At 36.9% G+C, this 18,503-nt stretch overlaps 1 protein-coding gene across 1 annotated transcript in view; it reads left to right on the top strand.

Annotated features, from left to right (window-relative positions):
* Window positions 1-18,200, top strand: part of LOC121368684 — a 48,821-nt gene extending 30,621 nt beyond the window's left edge. Inside the window, 6 exon segments of the mRNA XM_041493423.1 lie at window positions 14-136; window positions 4,155-4,299; window positions 5,088-5,230; window positions 6,151-6,233; window positions 10,587-11,563; window positions 17,363-18,200. Coding sequence (XP_041349357.1) covers window positions 14-136; window positions 4,155-4,299; window positions 5,088-5,230; window positions 6,151-6,233; window positions 10,587-11,563; window positions 17,363-17,444 — 1,553 coding nt within the window. The 3' untranslated portion in view covers window positions 17,445-18,200.
* The last annotated feature ends 303 nt before the right edge of the window (window positions 18,201-18,503 follow it).

Genomic DNA, 18,503 nt, shown 5'->3' with positions numbered 1-18,503 from the left:
TCCTTTATTATAGGAGAGAATGACACAGTAATTGAATCAGGCGAAGAGCATGTTGTCGTGTATGACAATGAAACATTGATTGCTGATAAAGTGTTCGACGCAATTCAAAAGCCTGAACTTACATTTGAATTTAATGGTAATATTCGACAATCTATTTTTAGTTCTACCCTGCGTGTGCTGTAACCTCACCGTGGTGCAGGGGTGTAACATTCTCTTTGAGAATGGCCAATACAGCACAAAATTGAAGTTTTGAGTAAAATTCGGTATCCGTAAAATTCTGTGACATTTGTGTTTTTGCACAGTTCTTTACACTGTTTTTGTTTAAGTCTTGGATTTTTATATTGATGTTGATCATCACTTTATTTATTTGCATTACCATAGTTTGACACTCAATAGCCGATGTATTTTTCGTTCCCGGGGTGTCGTTAAACATTCATTCATTCATTCATTCATTCATTTTTAGTTCTGGTATAAGGTTCATCAATGTGTTCGATGTCTCACCTTTGTTGGCTTCAATCATATTGTATTTAAAGTATATTCAAAATACCAGCTATCTTATCCCACACTAAGCATAACAAGAATACACATACTGATACTACTTGGATGTCACAACAAAATACCTTTCAGTTACAACAGAGTAGTAATATATAGTTACCTATGTCATTTGGACTAATATTGGGCATATTTCAAAATATTATTTTTTGTCAGATGGAATTTGACTTTTTGCCCATGTAATCCTTTTAAGTCATCCACATTAGGAAGTAAAATAATATGGGTTTGTAGGATGTAGGGGGCATGACGAGCTGCATTAACACCATGTATAACATATTTGGTAATTAACCCATTTTGATATTGTGAAGTTCAGATAGGTTTAGTGTGGGACATTGATAAAACTTAAAGTCTAAAATTCTTTTGTTTGCGTTATACATAGAACAGTATGCCCATAAATAGTTACGACCAAATGACTTCATTTAACAATAAATATGTTAAAAATCAATGCAATTATTAAAGTGCTACTCCTGTTGTTTCAGACCCCAGTCAAAAGTTAATTTTGAGATGGCTGTCTCTAACACAGTATCACAAACGTGACGTCATACAAACGTTTTGTAAACAGCATTTTAGTCATAAAATTCAGAGGAACACACATTTTGCTTCAGAAAAAAATATTTAAGGGTGATGGTGTAAAAGAAAATATGTCGAACTAAACAGCGAGAAGTAGCGTATAAATATGTAATGGGCTCTTGGGGGAATCTCCGAAATTTCCAACACGCTAATGTTGGTTTTACTGTTTTGAATGGATTTCATTATCTCATCAGATTTCTCGTTATATGCAAATTTATTTAAAATGTATCTTTTTTACACATTGTCAGATATTTGATGTTCAGTACCCAGCCATGTTGACATTGACTTCTTTCTTTCTTTCTGTTTTTATTTAACGACACCACTAGAACACATTAATTAAGTAATCATCGGCTATTGGATGTAAATTCGACATATAGCCGTAAAGAGGAAACCCGCAACATTTTTCCATTAGTAGAAAGGGATCTTTTATATACACCATCTGTTGGTATTAAGGACAATGAAAAGGCATATTCTGCTATCAAGTCCGCTTTGAATTTGCTATTTCAGTATTGGTGCGACCTATAGTGATTTTAAATATTATATTAACAAATATGTTTTTTGCCTTAGTGAATAAGCTTCTTTCTGTCGTTACCATATGTTTTACGTCCAATAAGATAAAAAATCAATGTGCTCTAGATTGGTCGGATGAGTTTGATGTTGTTACTGACGCTCAGTTTGGCTTTCGTAGAGGAATAGGGACAACAGATGCTATTTTCTCATTATACGCTATCATTTCAAGAACGCTTGCAAGTAAGAACAGGCTCTATTGCTGTTTCAATGACTATAAAAAAGCATTTGATTCTGTAAATAGAGTAATCTTGTGGGTTAAGCTTTCTAAGATCGGTATTAGAGGCAAGCTTTTTAAGGTTATTAAAAGTATGTATACATCTGTAAAATCATGTGTTACTATAAATGGATTTCGTTCTGAATTTTTTAATAATGATGTCGGTTTAATGCAGGGAGAAATTTAGTCCCCCATATTGTATTCTTTCTATATTAATGATCTAGAAAATTAATTTATTTGTAGTTCATGTTCTGATTATGAGTTAAAGGATTTAAGCCTTTTTCTATTATTATATGCTGATGATATGGTTATTTTTTCTAAAAGCGTTGAAGGTCTCCAAACAGTGTTAAACACGTTAGTCCAATATAATACAAAATGGAGTCTCTGTCTCAATATTGCAAAAACTAAGATTGTAGTGTTTAGAAACGGTGGTACTATAAAAGATTATGATAGGTGGTATTACAATGGTGTTTTTGCTTGATAATGTAGATCAGTTCACTTATTTAGGTTTAACTTTTAATTATAATTGTACATTCACACCTGCTATTAAAATCATTACAGACCAAGGTCGAAAAGCTATGTATGCACTTAAAAGAAATACTAAACATCTAATGTTGAATTTAATGACGTCTTTATCCTTGTTTAATACGTACATTTCAAGTATTTTGTATTACTATTGTGAAATATGGGGATACTATAAAGCTAACTCAATACAAAAGTTACATTTAGATTTTTGTAAGGATATTCTAAAAGTTAAAGGCTCCACACATAATATTATGGTATATTTTGAACTAGGTATTTATCCACTGTCCTATGTACGCAACTATCGTATGCTAAAATATTGGTTCAAATTACTTAAAACAAATAACTGTGCATGCTGCTTATGATGATCTCAGGTCTAAGTGTGAAAAGGATAATAATTGGGCAACTCATATAAAACAACTATTGTGCTCCCTAGGATTTTACGATTTGTGGTTAAACCAGGATTCACTAGCAAATGCTAAGTTTTATTTACCTGTATTATGGCAGAGAATTATAGATCAGTGCCAGACTAAATGTTCTTATCATTATAAATTCTTAGTAAAGGATATGATTTTACAGAACTATCTTACGAAATCTATTCCAGATTTGAATAAAAGGTGCATCACAAAAATTCGTTTGTTTTCACATAGGTTAACTATTGAAGTTGGACGTTATAATAATATTGATATAATTAACAGAGTCTGCGTATTTTGTCAACTGGGGGTGATTGAAGATGAGTTTCTCTGTATATTATGTTGTCCATATTTCAACGATTTAAGAGTTTTACATATTAAAAATATTATAGAATGCGTCCATCTATTTTCAAATTAATACAGTTACTAAGTACAAATACTATTATAGATTTGTGTAATTTAGGTAAATATCTAGGGAAAGTATTAAAAAAACGTGAAGCATATTTTATTGTTACTTAGAGACAAAGTCGAATTACACTTATTCTATTATATTCTCCTTTGATTGATTGTAATAATGCTATGTTTATATTGTTATTCTTATTTTACACCTTTCATTCGTCTTTCAACATGTTATTTGTAATTACAACTGATGAGCAGTTACTGCTCAAAGTTTGAATAAAGAATTGAATTGAATTGAATAATGACGTCGTTAAAGAAAACAAACTTTACTTCTTTCTGTCGTCAGCCCCTGAAGAGTGGCATAGGGTGGAATTGTGTCGGTCAAACACACTAAACATGTACACTGGTTTTTAACGAGGACCCTCTTCCTCAATCTGGACATCGACAGTATACACTGACGGTACTCTACATTTTCTGAGGGCAAGGAGAAATGAAGTAGACTATTTTAAATTGCACCCATAATTCATTTTAAAGTGTTTTAAAATGCTTTGTTTTCTAAACAAAGATTTAAAATATGCTTAGCTTGATCTTTATAATTATGTATTACACTTTTCCCACAACTCTTTAAACTGCAGTTTTACTTTATTTATTTTTTTAATGTAAATAATCAATATTCATCATATACTTACTTTACCCACTGGCATGTGTCTTTGTGTCTTAGGTTATTATTAAACGTTCATTGATTTGTTGAATGTTAGTGGTACTGCTAATACTGATGAGGTCTATATGCTGTATGGTGGCTAATGGTGTTTGTTTCAGGCGTCGTTTTTACAGTGATAAAGACAATAACGTAATTATAAAGTCAGCCTTTCTTCATCATCCATTGTATTAATTTTGTTTAATGTTTTCTACAGTTGATATCGGCAGCATCTCGCTTGGCGTTCTTGACCAGTCCGATGTTCAAAGTCCATTTGGATCAGCAGCATCAGCAAATTACAAACCGTATTTAGTGGATCCAGATCAAACATCGGACCAGTTGTCTCGGTTTCTCAGAACAAGGTGTCTTTTTAGTTTATTGCAATGTGCCTTGCATTGTAGATAGCGAATACACCACACTTTAATATTCAGTCATCAACCTTTGACATGTGAATGCTGTCATATGTATATTTGAATCCAGAATGCTGGTATGTCAATACTACTTGCAAACAACACAGACCATCATATCCACTAACGTGTGTCCATGTAGCACCAAACATATTGCATATGTGTAACCGAATGTAACGTAAAACTTGTTAAGCCATTCAAAATTACCATCTTCTTTTGACTCAGCCACCGGGATCAGTTATTTATTTAATGATATATTTGGCAACAGAAATGTTTTGGAATCGTTTAAATTACATCCAGAATTAATTGTAAAATTTTAAAAACACTTTGACTTCTATATAAAGTTTTAAAATATATTTACCTTGATTTTATGTATCATATTATACTTTTCCCCCACAGCTCCTTACACTGTGCTTTTACATGAATATATATAAATAATATTTCCATATACTTACCATTTGTGACACCCATTAGCCGATATGTATTTTTGTGTTGGGGTGTCGTTAAACAAACATTCATTCATTCAGTTATTTATTTTGTCGTTAATGTATCCAAGTAACTATTTTGTCCATCATATATGGTCTGAAATATAGTTGAATACCAAGTAACTATCTTTAGCAATAAACTACGCAATAATCATCACCCACAAGGTGAGTTGTCAGAGAATGCGCAATCCTCCCCATGGTGATATATATTTAATATAATTACGAATATTCATTTGCTATGTACAATATATTTTCCAGGTTTGTATCACAAACGAATGCAATGTTTTACATTGCTCCATTTCCACAAATCAGACTCAAGAAAAATATACTTGTGCGCAAACCTTATGACAGGAACAGTTTGAAACCTAATACCGAAGTTGCACTTCTTTACTGGGACAATGGTAAGTAGGCACAACATTTATAGTATACCTTTGAAAATAGATTTTGGCATTGCTACATACATCTGCATTTTAGTTTCAGAAACTTGCAATATCATATGTGTTTGCTTTGTATAACGATAGCATTAGACGCCATTGATTAATTAGCCATAGGCTATTAGATGTCAAACATTTAGTAACTGACATAGAATCTTAGATTTTTCCATTAGTAGCAAGGGATCTTTTATATGCACTTTCCCCACAGACAGGAAAGTACATACCAGTGCCTTTGACCAGTCATGGTGATGCAGTAAGTAGTGCTAATTATATACATTATAAAAACAATCGTGGTCAGATATATAAAGGATAATGATCGAGTTACAAGTTGTCCATTTTATGTTTTTGATTTAAAGTTTCCCTTTGTCACCTGCTTTAGTGAGTGAACATTAAAACTAAGAATTTGCGAACAAAAGTGTACAACGGGGTGTTATATTTAGTACTGACAGTGTAATAGGTAGTAAACGCTAAACCATCCAGTAATATGGCTTGCGTTACTAATGTGGAACACTTTGTCAGTGTTACAGACTACACAAAGCGGTTTTAGTTACATTTAGTATCAGAGCCTCCACTCAATAACACACACACGCATGAACACACACGCGCACGCATACGCGCGCGCACGCACACACACACACACACACACACACACATATATATATATATATATATATATATATATATATATACACACACACACACACACAGCCAGACATAGATACATACATTACATACATACATACATGCATACACGCGTGCATACATACATACATGTATTTAGTATGTAATTTTAGTTGCCACATAAATTTACGATTGTAGTGAACCCAGGACAGTCTGCTTAACATGCTAATGTTGTATTTGAAAACTGATTGTTTTCCAACTTTCAGGTGATCAGTTGTGGCGAAGTGTACAGGAACCATGTGGTCTGGAAAACATGGTCAAGCTGACAGAAAGATCATTTGAAACTGAGGTAACTGAGTCGATTTTATTATAGCTGTTATTTTGTTCATATTTTGAACAGAATGCTTTGTTCTCGGTGTCAAACTTTGTATTATTAAGCCATCTTCCTATGCGGTAGCTGATATCACCATTGTTTTCTGGTAACTTTGTTGAAACCTTTGGCTTAATATTACAACTGTGTGTGTGTGTGTGTAGTGTATGTAAAATTGTTTAGTTTTCAGAACTTTGAAAATTGTATGAACGATCATTTTGCATTAAATTTAAGAGATAATTTACATGGTTCTAATGTGCTATGCAACTATAGTGTTTTCAAAGGTATACTTTTTCATCTTGAGTATTAAATACAATCATTCATATAGGTATTGAATAATATAGCACTATTGTTGCTGGAGGCGCAGTTACCCTAAATGCGAATTCGCCCATGCGATGCAAATGGGATCCTTTACACAACTAAACTGAAGCTCGCCGCTAATTTTAAGTTCAGCTTCAAATGCAGAATACATTTTCAATTTAGATGAGACAAAATTCACGAGATTCCCATGCCCCCCACCTCTCTCTCTCTCTCTCTCTCTCTCTCTCTCTCTCTCTCTCTCTCTCTCTCTCTCTCTCTCTCTCTCTCTCTCTCTCTCTCTCTCTCTCTCTCTCTTTGACACACACAGTTAAAATGTGCTAAGCAAATAATAACGATAATACTTGACAAAATACATACACTGGTGCTCTATCCGACTAACACTAAATAAACACAGTTGAATGGTTAAATAAACTGCGGCGTGAAACCCTGTGCAGCCATTTTATCTCTGTCGATTCCTTGAGCGTTAATTGGCAGATTACTTTTATCTTCATTCCATTCCAATATTTATTTACATGCTCATATACCACGAAGGTTTCAAGCATGTCTGTCCTGGGCATAATCTCTGGCCTTTGCCAGTGACTAAGTCCAGGACAGAAAAGGGTGGGGGATAAGTTTGAAGTGGGCAGATTTTGGAATAAGAATTTAGTTGTGTCCAGCGACTGCGCGGACCGACTAGTAGACACCGAAAATGGGCCGTGTTCTGACTGGCTGAATTTCGATTCCTTCGGGTCTAACTAGAAAAAGCTAAAGTCTACGGAGAATAACTGCACCTAACATCATGTCCGGACTAAGAATTTAAACCCAAAAATAAGTTTGACTGCTCAGCCAAAAAGGTTTTAAGGTGATTTGAGCAATTGAACGGGCGCCAAAGTAAATTGCGTTGGACTATTTATAAAAAAATAAACATAAGAATTTTGAAGCTTGATCGAAAACGTTTAAAGTCCAACTAAGCCCAAAAAGGAGGATACCTGTCCTAGTTAAGGTTGGTTTTTCGGGGATCTTGGAGCTTTTCGGAGTTGCGGCAGCCGATCTTTCCGCTGGCTTAGAGCCTGTACCACCGTGGAGTAGCCGGGGCCGCAGACTGCTCTGAGCATCTTGTGGAGAGACCTGTTGTCAATCTTCCAGAACAAGACGCACTGTCTGTAGATCTGCTCCCTCCGATGGGTCACGACTACTCCCGGCGTACTTCCAAAGGTCTTCTGATGGATTTCGAAGAAGCTGCCGTCCTCCATGGGCTTCCAGTCAATGTTTGCGTATCCTCCCTGGAGTTTTGCTGGTTGAGAGGTGTCCCCTTGCATGTATGGGTGGAGCTGATGTCGAAGTCCACCCAGGGCCAGGCTCCATTCGTCCTCGTCCTCGTCCTCGTCATCATTCTCTTCCTCTAGTAGGGGGACGGCTTCAGGCGGCGGCTTGGTCTTTGCTGGTTGGGTGGTCGGTGATGACGCCTTCCTTTTTGGTGCCGCCACCGCAACAAATCCTGGTGACGACTCAACGGGAGCGGTCGTTAGAGTTGACCGCTGCACCGGAGTCGCCAGTTTTGGAGTGGAGGTCCATTTTGGTGGTGTCCTACTGGCCGGCTTGCACATCGCGATGTCCATTTCCGAGTAGGGCGGATCCGGGGATGCAGGTGCCGATGGCTTTGTCCCCTCCTGAGCCGTCCCCAGCACGGGTTTCTTCCTTCTCCTTCCTCTTCCCGTTCCTTCGGTCCTCTTCTTTGGAGGCGGGTCTCCATATATCAAGGACACGGTCGCCCGTGACCCGGTATAGGTGACCCGAAACTCCAAAAGGGATCCAAAGTTGGCTATCAGTCCCCTCAGGTGGTGGTGGGGGGGGGGGGGGGGGGGTAAATCGAGAGCGCACTGACACACGTCTAGTCTCATCGAGAGTCAACTGGAGAAAAAGACTTTTATCTTCAATCATCGGCGACCGGTCAACCGAAGCAATTTGCCTTTACTTTTTACATTTGGTTCAGAATTATGACCGTCTGGTTCCGGAAGCTGAATATCTGGATTAATGAATAACTTAACTTGAGTGGTCGTTTCGTTTTGTAAAAAAACCCGTCTGGACGTTCCACTGTAGTTGTACTCGATCACATACAAAACGCATTCAGACTTAATGTTTTAGCACTTCGGGGGCGGGATCTATCTTGCGTCGTAGGATGAACCACCTCAGGGGACCTATTATCTGACTGGGTTTCTACCCATCCCAACCAAAACACCACGACTGGTATATCAACGACCATGCTATGTGCTGTACTGTCTGATGCGAAGTGTATATACAAATCCCTTGACGCTAATTGGAAAATACAGCGGGTTTCCTCTAAAACTTCACGAATTACTACTAATTATGATTGACGTCTTGGAGTTCCGTTTGATCCACAATTTCACGGGCAGCATCTGTTTGATCCAGAATATTTACAGACAAATAAAAGTCCTCTTCGACGCTACTACGACTGCCCCAACTGTCCAGTATCGAATATCCTGATCCCATTGTCTCTGAAAGAATCTCTCTAGTACTGGTGACAAGTAAATTGAGTTTAAACCACAAAGCCTGTTTATACCATGGAGGACATCCAATATAAAAATATTCAGTATTTGTAGAAGCTACACTTCATGTTACGGTCTGTCATCCAATCCACTGTTTCATGATGTGTATGAGCATTTTTTCTTTCCATAATGTAGATGTAACAAACGCTTGATGCCCAATATAATCTGCGTCATGCATTTGATGAATCAATTGCTATTTTTCACTTTTAAGTCAAACTAACGTGACTTCTGTTGAACACAATCTCCTAGTATGATTAATGGCTTAAATCAAGCTGGCGATAAGTAGGTCTCGTAAAACAAAACATCTATCCAGATAATAACTTTCAGGCCACGTCTGCTGTTTTAATAAATTAAGTAGTTCAGAGGAAGGCTAGGGGTTCCATAGCAGTGCGATACGGAGAGAGGGAAGGCCAATCCATAACGTTAATGGGTTTTTTTCGCTTGTAAAAACTACATTGTCATCCTAGCGGTGTGGGAGTGAGCGTTATTACACTGGAAAACGCTGTTAGGCATGTGGTGTTGCATGAATGGCAACACTATTGATGGCAGTATCTGATATCTATACTGCTGTTGGTTTATGGTTTGTGGAAGAATAACAAGGCAGGTACGGTGGTTGGATCAAATACCTGCCCAAATGAGAACACTTCAGTTACCTTGTTTGTCATACTCCGTCACACGACAGTTCGCATAACCCTCCCTACTTCGACGCCATACACGTTTCCGCCTGTCAGCCATACTCAAATTGAGTTTCGCTTCATCAGAATGTTTTGGGGTTTTTATGGGGTTTTTTGGCAAATTGGTTTATTGTTCATCGAACATATTTCCTGTAGGCATTGTTAAGAGCTGTATAACCCAAATATTATGACGTCATATTTTGGGAATGTCTTTCCACAATCATTGTCTATTTCAGGCACAATCGTCCCGGAACGATTTGTGCTGACAAATTTAAACTGTTTTGTTATATTCAATACATGGTACTTCACAACACTGCTTTACAGTGATCATGCAAAGTTGTGTAACATGGCCACTGGCGATTATATTAAACGAACAGAATATGGGACACATACATAAAAGCAATCACACACACTCATATAGACACAATTACAGATAAATGAACAAACAAGCACACGCGTGCGTCACTAGTCAAATAATTAAAACCTTTAGACAAGTTTCAAAGAGATGGTTCAACGACTCTTGCAAATTTGAAACCGTAAAAGTGAGTCAAACTGGCTAAATAGTTTCTAGTAGGCAGTCTTAAGTGTCATGTTAATTAAAACTGTCACTAACTTGAAGATGAGCATCAAGTCAGTGGCAAACTTTAATTTAGCGATGTACAAATGCCACTGTTCGAAGTTTTCTACTCGAGTACATATATTCATTTAGTTTATGTATTTTGAAGTTATAAGGAAATGTCTTATCAGCTGGAAGTCAATTAATTATTCTAAATATTATGTATTTTATTTAGGTGTGTGGAGCTACATTCAGTGATACACCCGTGACGTTTGTGAAACATGGCATTGAGAAAAGAAGCATTGCCGAGTTGTCTTCTCCTAGACATTTCATGATAGCTGTAATTAACAAAGAACTTCGCAATTCCATACCATCTATTGTGACTACAAACATTGATGGCAAAGAAGATCATATTTTAGAGGCTACAATAGAATTTAATGACCATGAAGAAGATAATCTCACATTTACTTTGAAAACTCAGCCATCACATGGTACTGCACATATATCTTCGTATGGGATATTGCGTTATGTACCTAATCAAGATTTCACTGGTAAGGACAAAGTAGAAATATCTGCCTCTGAAATAGTGGATGCTCCAGGTGCAGAACCCAATGAGATTTCAGCTGTGATCCACATTAACATGAATAATATCAATGATGCCCCATTTTTGCTCTTCCAAAACTCCAGGAACAATTTTATAAACTCTGAAGTAACGGACTTTGTTGATGTTGAACTTACAAATGAAAGTACAACGCATCTGGTCGGTACATTTTGGATGACAGATATAGACAATCCTGACAATCTCACCTACTTCACGAAATTTTCAGAGCAGTCAACCACTATGAATTTTACACTGGTTTCACCACCTACTCCAGACCAAGAAGACGTACAAGTCATCCTGACTGGTTCATATGGCACCATTACAAAGCAGCAGCTCTGGTTGCACCATCATCCAAATTACACAGGCTCAACAAAAATGTCCTTTATCGTTATGGACCATGATAATGCCTATAGTCGTCCTATAACTATAGAAGTACATGTGCATGTCTGTGTAACGCCACATACAGATGACGATCTTTCTGAAGTGGACGGAGGTCTTTCTTCTATTGACATTACTGTGGGTGTCGTCTGTTGTGTCATAGTCCTAGCTCTCATTGCTGCCTTTTCCTTCTGGCACTACCTGAAGTCAAAGAACACAAACAGATATACGAGGTAAGGTGAACTGTTTTGTACTGTTATGCTCCCCGGTTTCAGGGATAAAATATAATAACATTGAATATTTAATAAACGATCGTGACAGTCAATCCATTCCATATGTACTCTCTATTTTGACTTTAACAAAACGTCCAGATTCGAACTACATTTTGTGGAATGAGAAGCAGCATATTTTGATCTGGAAACAAAATTGTTAGAAATTGAGAAGCTGTCCTGTAGCACTTTTACTGGTGTAAAACTATCATTTTCTGTAACTAATAATTTTGTTTTAAATCTTGTTTTAGCGATATGTTACTATGTTCGTAATGCTAATGTCGACATAGTTGGCATTAATTTCTTACTTGGATAGTTGTATGTTGATTGACAACTGCCCGGCTAAAAGTGAAGACATAATACTATAACTTCTATAGTATATCGTGGGTGAAAAAAGTAAAAATTGCAACAAAAAACAGTTTCAGTTTAAGTTTATGTATTTGTGTATGTTGTTTTAATTTCATAGATTCGTTTCCAGTGTGGTAGTTTTTCATATGTTAGCCGTGACACATTATCAGTTTGATTTAATCTTGGAGAATTGAATTGCTACTATGAATACCAATATCCAATATCTAATATAATTGACGAATGAATGTGACTGTCGGAGCGACAAGGATTAATAATAATGTTGCTATATACCTTTTTTTTCCATGTATCTGTCTATTTATGATCTGACATTAAAACATTAATAAGCACAAATTTCACACGCATATCGCTATCATGTAGCTGCCGAGACATTTTCGATTTTTCTTATAGTCTAGGCACATTTTGGAGATTTGAGACTTGTTACGGCATTGTTGGGTAGAATATGGTATACAGTCGTTTTTATATGACTAGGACATGCTGATTCCAAAAATGCTGTATACCAAACTGCATTTTGTGTTTTTAACCCTCTAATCTCCAAAACAAGATGACCGCCATATTTTCTATAACATTTCATTACTTCTCATCTAATTGAGATATTATAATCATTTCAGATTTATTTTTGACATTTGAAGCACCCAGTAATTCAATGAAATCAAATTCAAGTCAAAAAAAAAAAAAAAAAAAAAAAAAAAGATGGCCACCAATATTTCAGTAAGATTTCATTACTTCTTAACTAACCGAGATATAACAATGATCTAAGATAGTTTTTTCTGACATACTAATAATCCAGCAATCCAATGAAAAAAAATTAAAGTATGTAGTATCAAGGTTTTGATGTTTTATAGGAAAGGTCAAGATCAGTTTGCTAGATAGCTGTCCAATACAACAAGAAATTGTACTGTTTTTCTCCATTAAGATGTGTTTTGGCCTTCACTGTAGTTTTTTTTACATGTTGTGGTTTGGATAATGGATGAAATTAAGCACCATAGTATAACACTAGATTAATACCTAGCATTTGAAACACGCTATTCTAACATAAACGTAAACTTTAAACATTGCATTAAAACTTTCACTATTATGAACTTCTGACGTCGTGTCTATTTTTGTTCAACTATGTCAATGTCCATGCAGTTACCTGCGCATTTGCAAGCACCAATGCATAACAGTTTTACCTTTCTGCATTTACATTTCTGAGAGGAACACATGGCAGTGCAGCCACATGTATACTAAAAGGCAAAAGTTATTGTGACAAACAAAAGACAAAGATAATTGATGATAAGCATTTACTGCCGTGTATGAAACGTTATAACATGGAAAGAGAAATGTCCGAATGTATGGACACGAGCAATAGTCCATGAAAACGGCGCACCTGCCATATGCAAATGAGCCACATCACTAGAGGGGGTCCAGAGGGAAGTTCACACAGTCAGTACCGAGTGTGTCCACCTTGAGCATTGATACAGGCCTGGCACCGTCGTCTCATTGAGGCCACTAAACGCTGGAGAAAGGGATGGCACGGGCTGTAAAGGTTGCTGGCTGGAACCTGCTGTGCAGATGTGTGGTTAGGATCCATGTGTCTTGGCGAGGGGTTGTCACGAGTGGTCGGCCACTACGGGGACAGTCCCTAACCTGATTGTTTTGTTGATATCGTTACTATAAGTGCCATATGGTGTTTATGTGGACGTTGATTTGACGTGCGAAATCACGCTGCGAGGTCCCAGATTCAAGCATCCCTATGACTCGTCATCTGTCATTTTTACTGAAGCGTGGCATGACGAAATTGCATCAATCCATGTCACAATAACTTTTGCCTTTGAGTATAATTAGTAATTAACTAGGATGCTGGTTCAGATGGTAAGGGGTACTAAAACTGCTTAGAGTTGGTCATATTTCAGTTCTCATCCCATAGTTGTGGCAGGTGGGATACTTAGAAGGAGTGTACAGGCCTGGGGCCAAATGCAGGGTTTGATAATGAGCCATTTGTGTGTTTGGTTTGGGTTTTTTGTTTTTGTTTTTTTGTGTGTGTTTTCGGGGGGGGGGGGGGGGGGTGGGGGGGGGGGTAGCATCACTTGTTGCATGGAACATTTATAGGTCTTACAAATGAATGACTCAGCATCATGCATTGTGTGTTCTATCACAGATTCTTTGATCAGGCCATCAAGCAGTTCTTCCTTGAACTTGTAGACGATATCAAGATATGTTTTTGTGGTGTGAACAGACGGGTATGAATGAAGTTGTATCACAACCTGTTAGCGCATGAAAATGAAGAAGAAGTTCAGCTGTTGGGGGTGGGGTGTCTAAATCATGTGCATCAAAACAGTTTGTTTTGTTTAACGACATCACTTGAGTACATTTATTTATTAATCATCGGCTATTGGATGTCAAACATTTGGTAACTTTGATATATAGTCTCAAAGGAAACCCGCAACAGATATGATAACACATACCACGGTATTTGATATACCAGTCTTCGTGCACTGGCTGTAACGTGAAATAGCCCAATGGCTCATCGACGGGGATCAATTCTAGACTGACTGCACAAGAAGCAAGCGTTTTACCATTGGGCTGCGTCCCGTCCCCTAAACCATAATGGAGTTGGAACACAGTGAAGCACAATTAAGGGTATCAGCCTCCTCACGGCAACCTTGTAACTATGTGATGTTGATGTCTGGAGTGTTGCTTCTGACATCTGTTCCATCTATGAATCCTCCAGCAACTACAATAGTCTTGTCTGATGGGGATGCACTGATCAGCTCATCTGATGCAAAATCTAGCGGAGTCAGTTTTTGTTGTCTCAGTAGGATAGAAAACCAAGCTATTCATGTGGTAATAGTATTTATCTTGACTCAGTGTTTTTGAATAGTAAGTCTCTTTCTCCTATCCATGGTTCCTGACTTCAAAGAATGATGTTCATATCTGTCAAAAAGGATATCATTTCGATTGTACTTTACACCCGATTGGTGGACTACTTGTACAAAACATATCTGCAAAGTCACCAAATGTTAATGCACTTTCCGGTTGCCTAAAGCAACAACCAATGCAAGTCATCAATTATAAGTGTTGCACCATTAGGGATTTCTAGGGTCGTTGAACAAGATATGTTCTTTGTTTGTTCTTCCATAAACACCAATGTTTGTCCTATGCGAAGACTACCATCCATCTATGCAACTGCCAGACGTACTGGGATGAGTTCGTGCTTCAGTACGTTTTTAAGTCAACACTTCGATCAGCTCCAAAGGCAGTGAGTACTCTTTGCAGAATAGAGAATAGACCTGTTTTCCCCTTTTCATTAGCCACCCTCGCAACATCATAAATGGTGGAAACAGACAGCGACTTATTCTGTTGCAAAGGAATTCCGAATTGTTTTGTAAGATGTCCTTCACCAGTAAGAATCAGTCTGTTCCTCACAAACTCATCAACTTGCTTCTGTCATCGGTCTCTTGTATGAAGCAATGACTATAATATCTTATGTTGCCGGATCTTTTGTTGCAATGTTGCACAGTGTTGCACCATTGTGTTCAACGTCTTGGAATACACCAAACATGTTTGGAACTTGCATACTCTTTCCTTCATCTTTTCAATATATCTGTCTTGGGCTCTTTGTAGCTTCTTTGTGGAGTAATATATCATCGGTTGCAAGATCATAGAGTTGCCTAGTGTCTGAATTAATCTGTGTCCATAGGTTACAAGATAAAGCCCATATACTGTAAAACATGAAATTAATACGCGAGAGAAACTAATGCGAAAAATGCGTGAAGGCATCTGACGCATTAATTTTACAAAGCATTTATGTTTATAAAATACTGGTAACGTAAGCAAAGTAAATAAAACAAAGAACCTGAAAACGGTGAACAAATGGGTGTTTTATTTCATTTTAAATGGAAGCACAACAGGAAAACACCTTCAATTAAACAGAAATCACACGTACCAGTTATATCTTGGAAAGAAACACAAAAGTATTTCATGCAGTCATTGTCTTATAACACGTCAAACAGACCTGATTTTATCCAACCACGCTTGATACAGTCTGTGTCTTTCTTAATTGAGTCAAAACAATTCACAATCCAGCGGGAATGAATTGGTTTTAGGACACTAATCCTCAAGTCAACGCGCAAGTCTTTATTGCTTTTCAAATTACTTGCCACTTGATCGCCATACCAATTTGTGAACTATTGTTTTAATGCAACTTTGAGTTGAACTCATGGACAGGTTGCCGCGATCATTATGCAAGCTAAATGAAAAATGAACGTTTAGCCTCCTCTGTAGCTGTAACAGAGTTAACTCATATACTGGTTACCGTGATCATCATGCAAGCTAACTGGGGGGGGGGGGGGGGGGGGGAGTTGACTTACGGTCTTTGCATTAATTAATACACGCATTTCTGGCATTATTTTATACCCGCATTAATTTCATATTTTATAGTAATTACAGGAGATACGGACATTGTTATTCCAACTATTCCACCTCCTCTCTGACCAGTTCTATTCAGCTATTGCTGACATTGATTAAGATCCACTTGGTTTTAATCTGAAAATTACCCACCTTCACTACACAGTTTCCCTCTCTGAACTGCTCAAGAACATCACTGGGCAATTGATTCAGCTCAGCAAGATATAACCCATTTTGCATTGTTTGTATGATCATATATGTGAACATAGGGAAGCATACATCGGAATGCAAAGAGGTGTAGCTCCCATATGCCATCTCGTGGAGCACGGATAAATATCAACAGCACTTTCACCATCTGCAGATATTTCCACCATAGCATAAAGTTTACATCCTTGGCATGACTTTGACCAAACCGAGATAGTGCATCGCTAAGCCTTGGTTTTGACAGAATGTCAAAGAGCTGTGTAACTCCATCCTCGCCACTTGTAGTTTCAATATTCTTTTTCAGTTCAGTATCGGAATTTTTTTATTTTGTGAGAGATTTTTGTAGAAGTATTTGGCACATTGCCTAAGCAGTGATTTTGTGGGCCCGTATGGCCTTGTCATAACATTTGCCACTCAGTGCATTATCTGCAGTTTTCTTACCTAATAGCCCACATTCAGTCCACAACACAATAATTCCAGTAGCATTCATAAAGTTCATTATATCATGCCAGTTATATCAACATTCTGCTGGACCAGAGTTAGACCAATGGCCATGTACCTCCCCCCCCCCCCTCCCCGCTATTAGATGCATCAATATCAAAAATAAATACACGATTTTCTAAATACAAATGGGAATATTTAACAACATGGTTAAATATATGGTTTGTGTAAGAAAATTACTCCAATACTTAATATAAATAAATAAATAAATAATAATAAAAAATGGTTTTCTTTCATTATTTTAATGGCAGATGTATGAACATTGGAATTGATATTGTACAGTAAAATGGGTTTCTTTTTTAGTATTGCACCTGACACTTTTGTTAATGCCACCTACGATGCCAGTGACCCTAGTGCTCTAGAGGTACCACCGGAGATCTTTTAGAATAAAGTATTCCTCAGCCATGAAGATGCCTCAAGAACGACAGAAGAATATGTGGAACACGTCCAGTTGACATATCAGAAATCTAACGTTTGCTGAATATAACTATTTGCATAGACGTGTTCAATGTATGTGATATATAGTATATGTTATTCAATTCAGGTATTGATGTATTTAGCTATTAATTCTAGTAATTGTGTGTGCTACTCTGCTAAACGACTGCAGGTAACTGAACAATCACAGTGACTATGATTGAGAATAAAACACCGAGATATATATGCTAGGCACTTACATTTCAAAAGACAGCTGAGGGACATATTTACATGATATACTTTACACATATATTAGAGCATGCAGTTTGAGTTTATTTTGGAATATTGCTAAAATACAGACATGCAATTGATATATGTACATTTTGTGTTGATTTACAAAGGGCTGTCAGGTGTTTGTTAAATAATATTTATTTGCAAAGATGTAACCAGAAAAGACAAATATTAGAGCATGCAATTTGAGAGTTTATTGTCGAATATTGTAAAAATTCAAATATCCATTGCAACGTTAACTATCAGTAGACATAAGTACATGCTATATCGATTTACAAAGGGGTCAGATATTTGGTTTTAAAATATATTTCTTTGCAAAGAAATAAAAAAAGAGACGATTTTTAGAAGCACTGCTTACAACATAATAAAGTGTTTTAGTGTAGCGCTAAATACTAATTTACAGGGAATTAATATAATTAAAATATACTCAGTTAAATAACGTGTTGTGTTGTGTTTTATTTTGAATTCAATTGCAATAGACTTCTCCACAAATCGGTGAACTATGTGTAAAGAACACACCATATTATGACTGAAATATTGAATATAAAATTATTAGTTGGTGGGTTTTTTTTCTCATAAGTTTAAAAATAACAATTTATGTGAACTGATGCAACAAGTTGCGACCATTAGTTGGTGGCAATACTACACATCTTGTACAATAAAGTTGGGCTTTACTGATATGGCGATCGATTAAGAAACTCCATAAATAATTGGAATTGTTCCTTCAGTTTGATTAATA

The sequence above is a fragment of the Gigantopelta aegis genome, chromosome 3 (genome assembly GCF_016097555.1).
Source record: "Gigantopelta aegis isolate Gae_Host chromosome 3, Gae_host_genome, whole genome shotgun sequence".
Lineage (NCBI taxonomy): Eukaryota > Metazoa > Mollusca > Gastropoda > Neomphalida > Peltospiridae > Gigantopelta > Gigantopelta aegis.
This window is presented reverse-complemented; position numbering and strand designations above follow the sequence as displayed.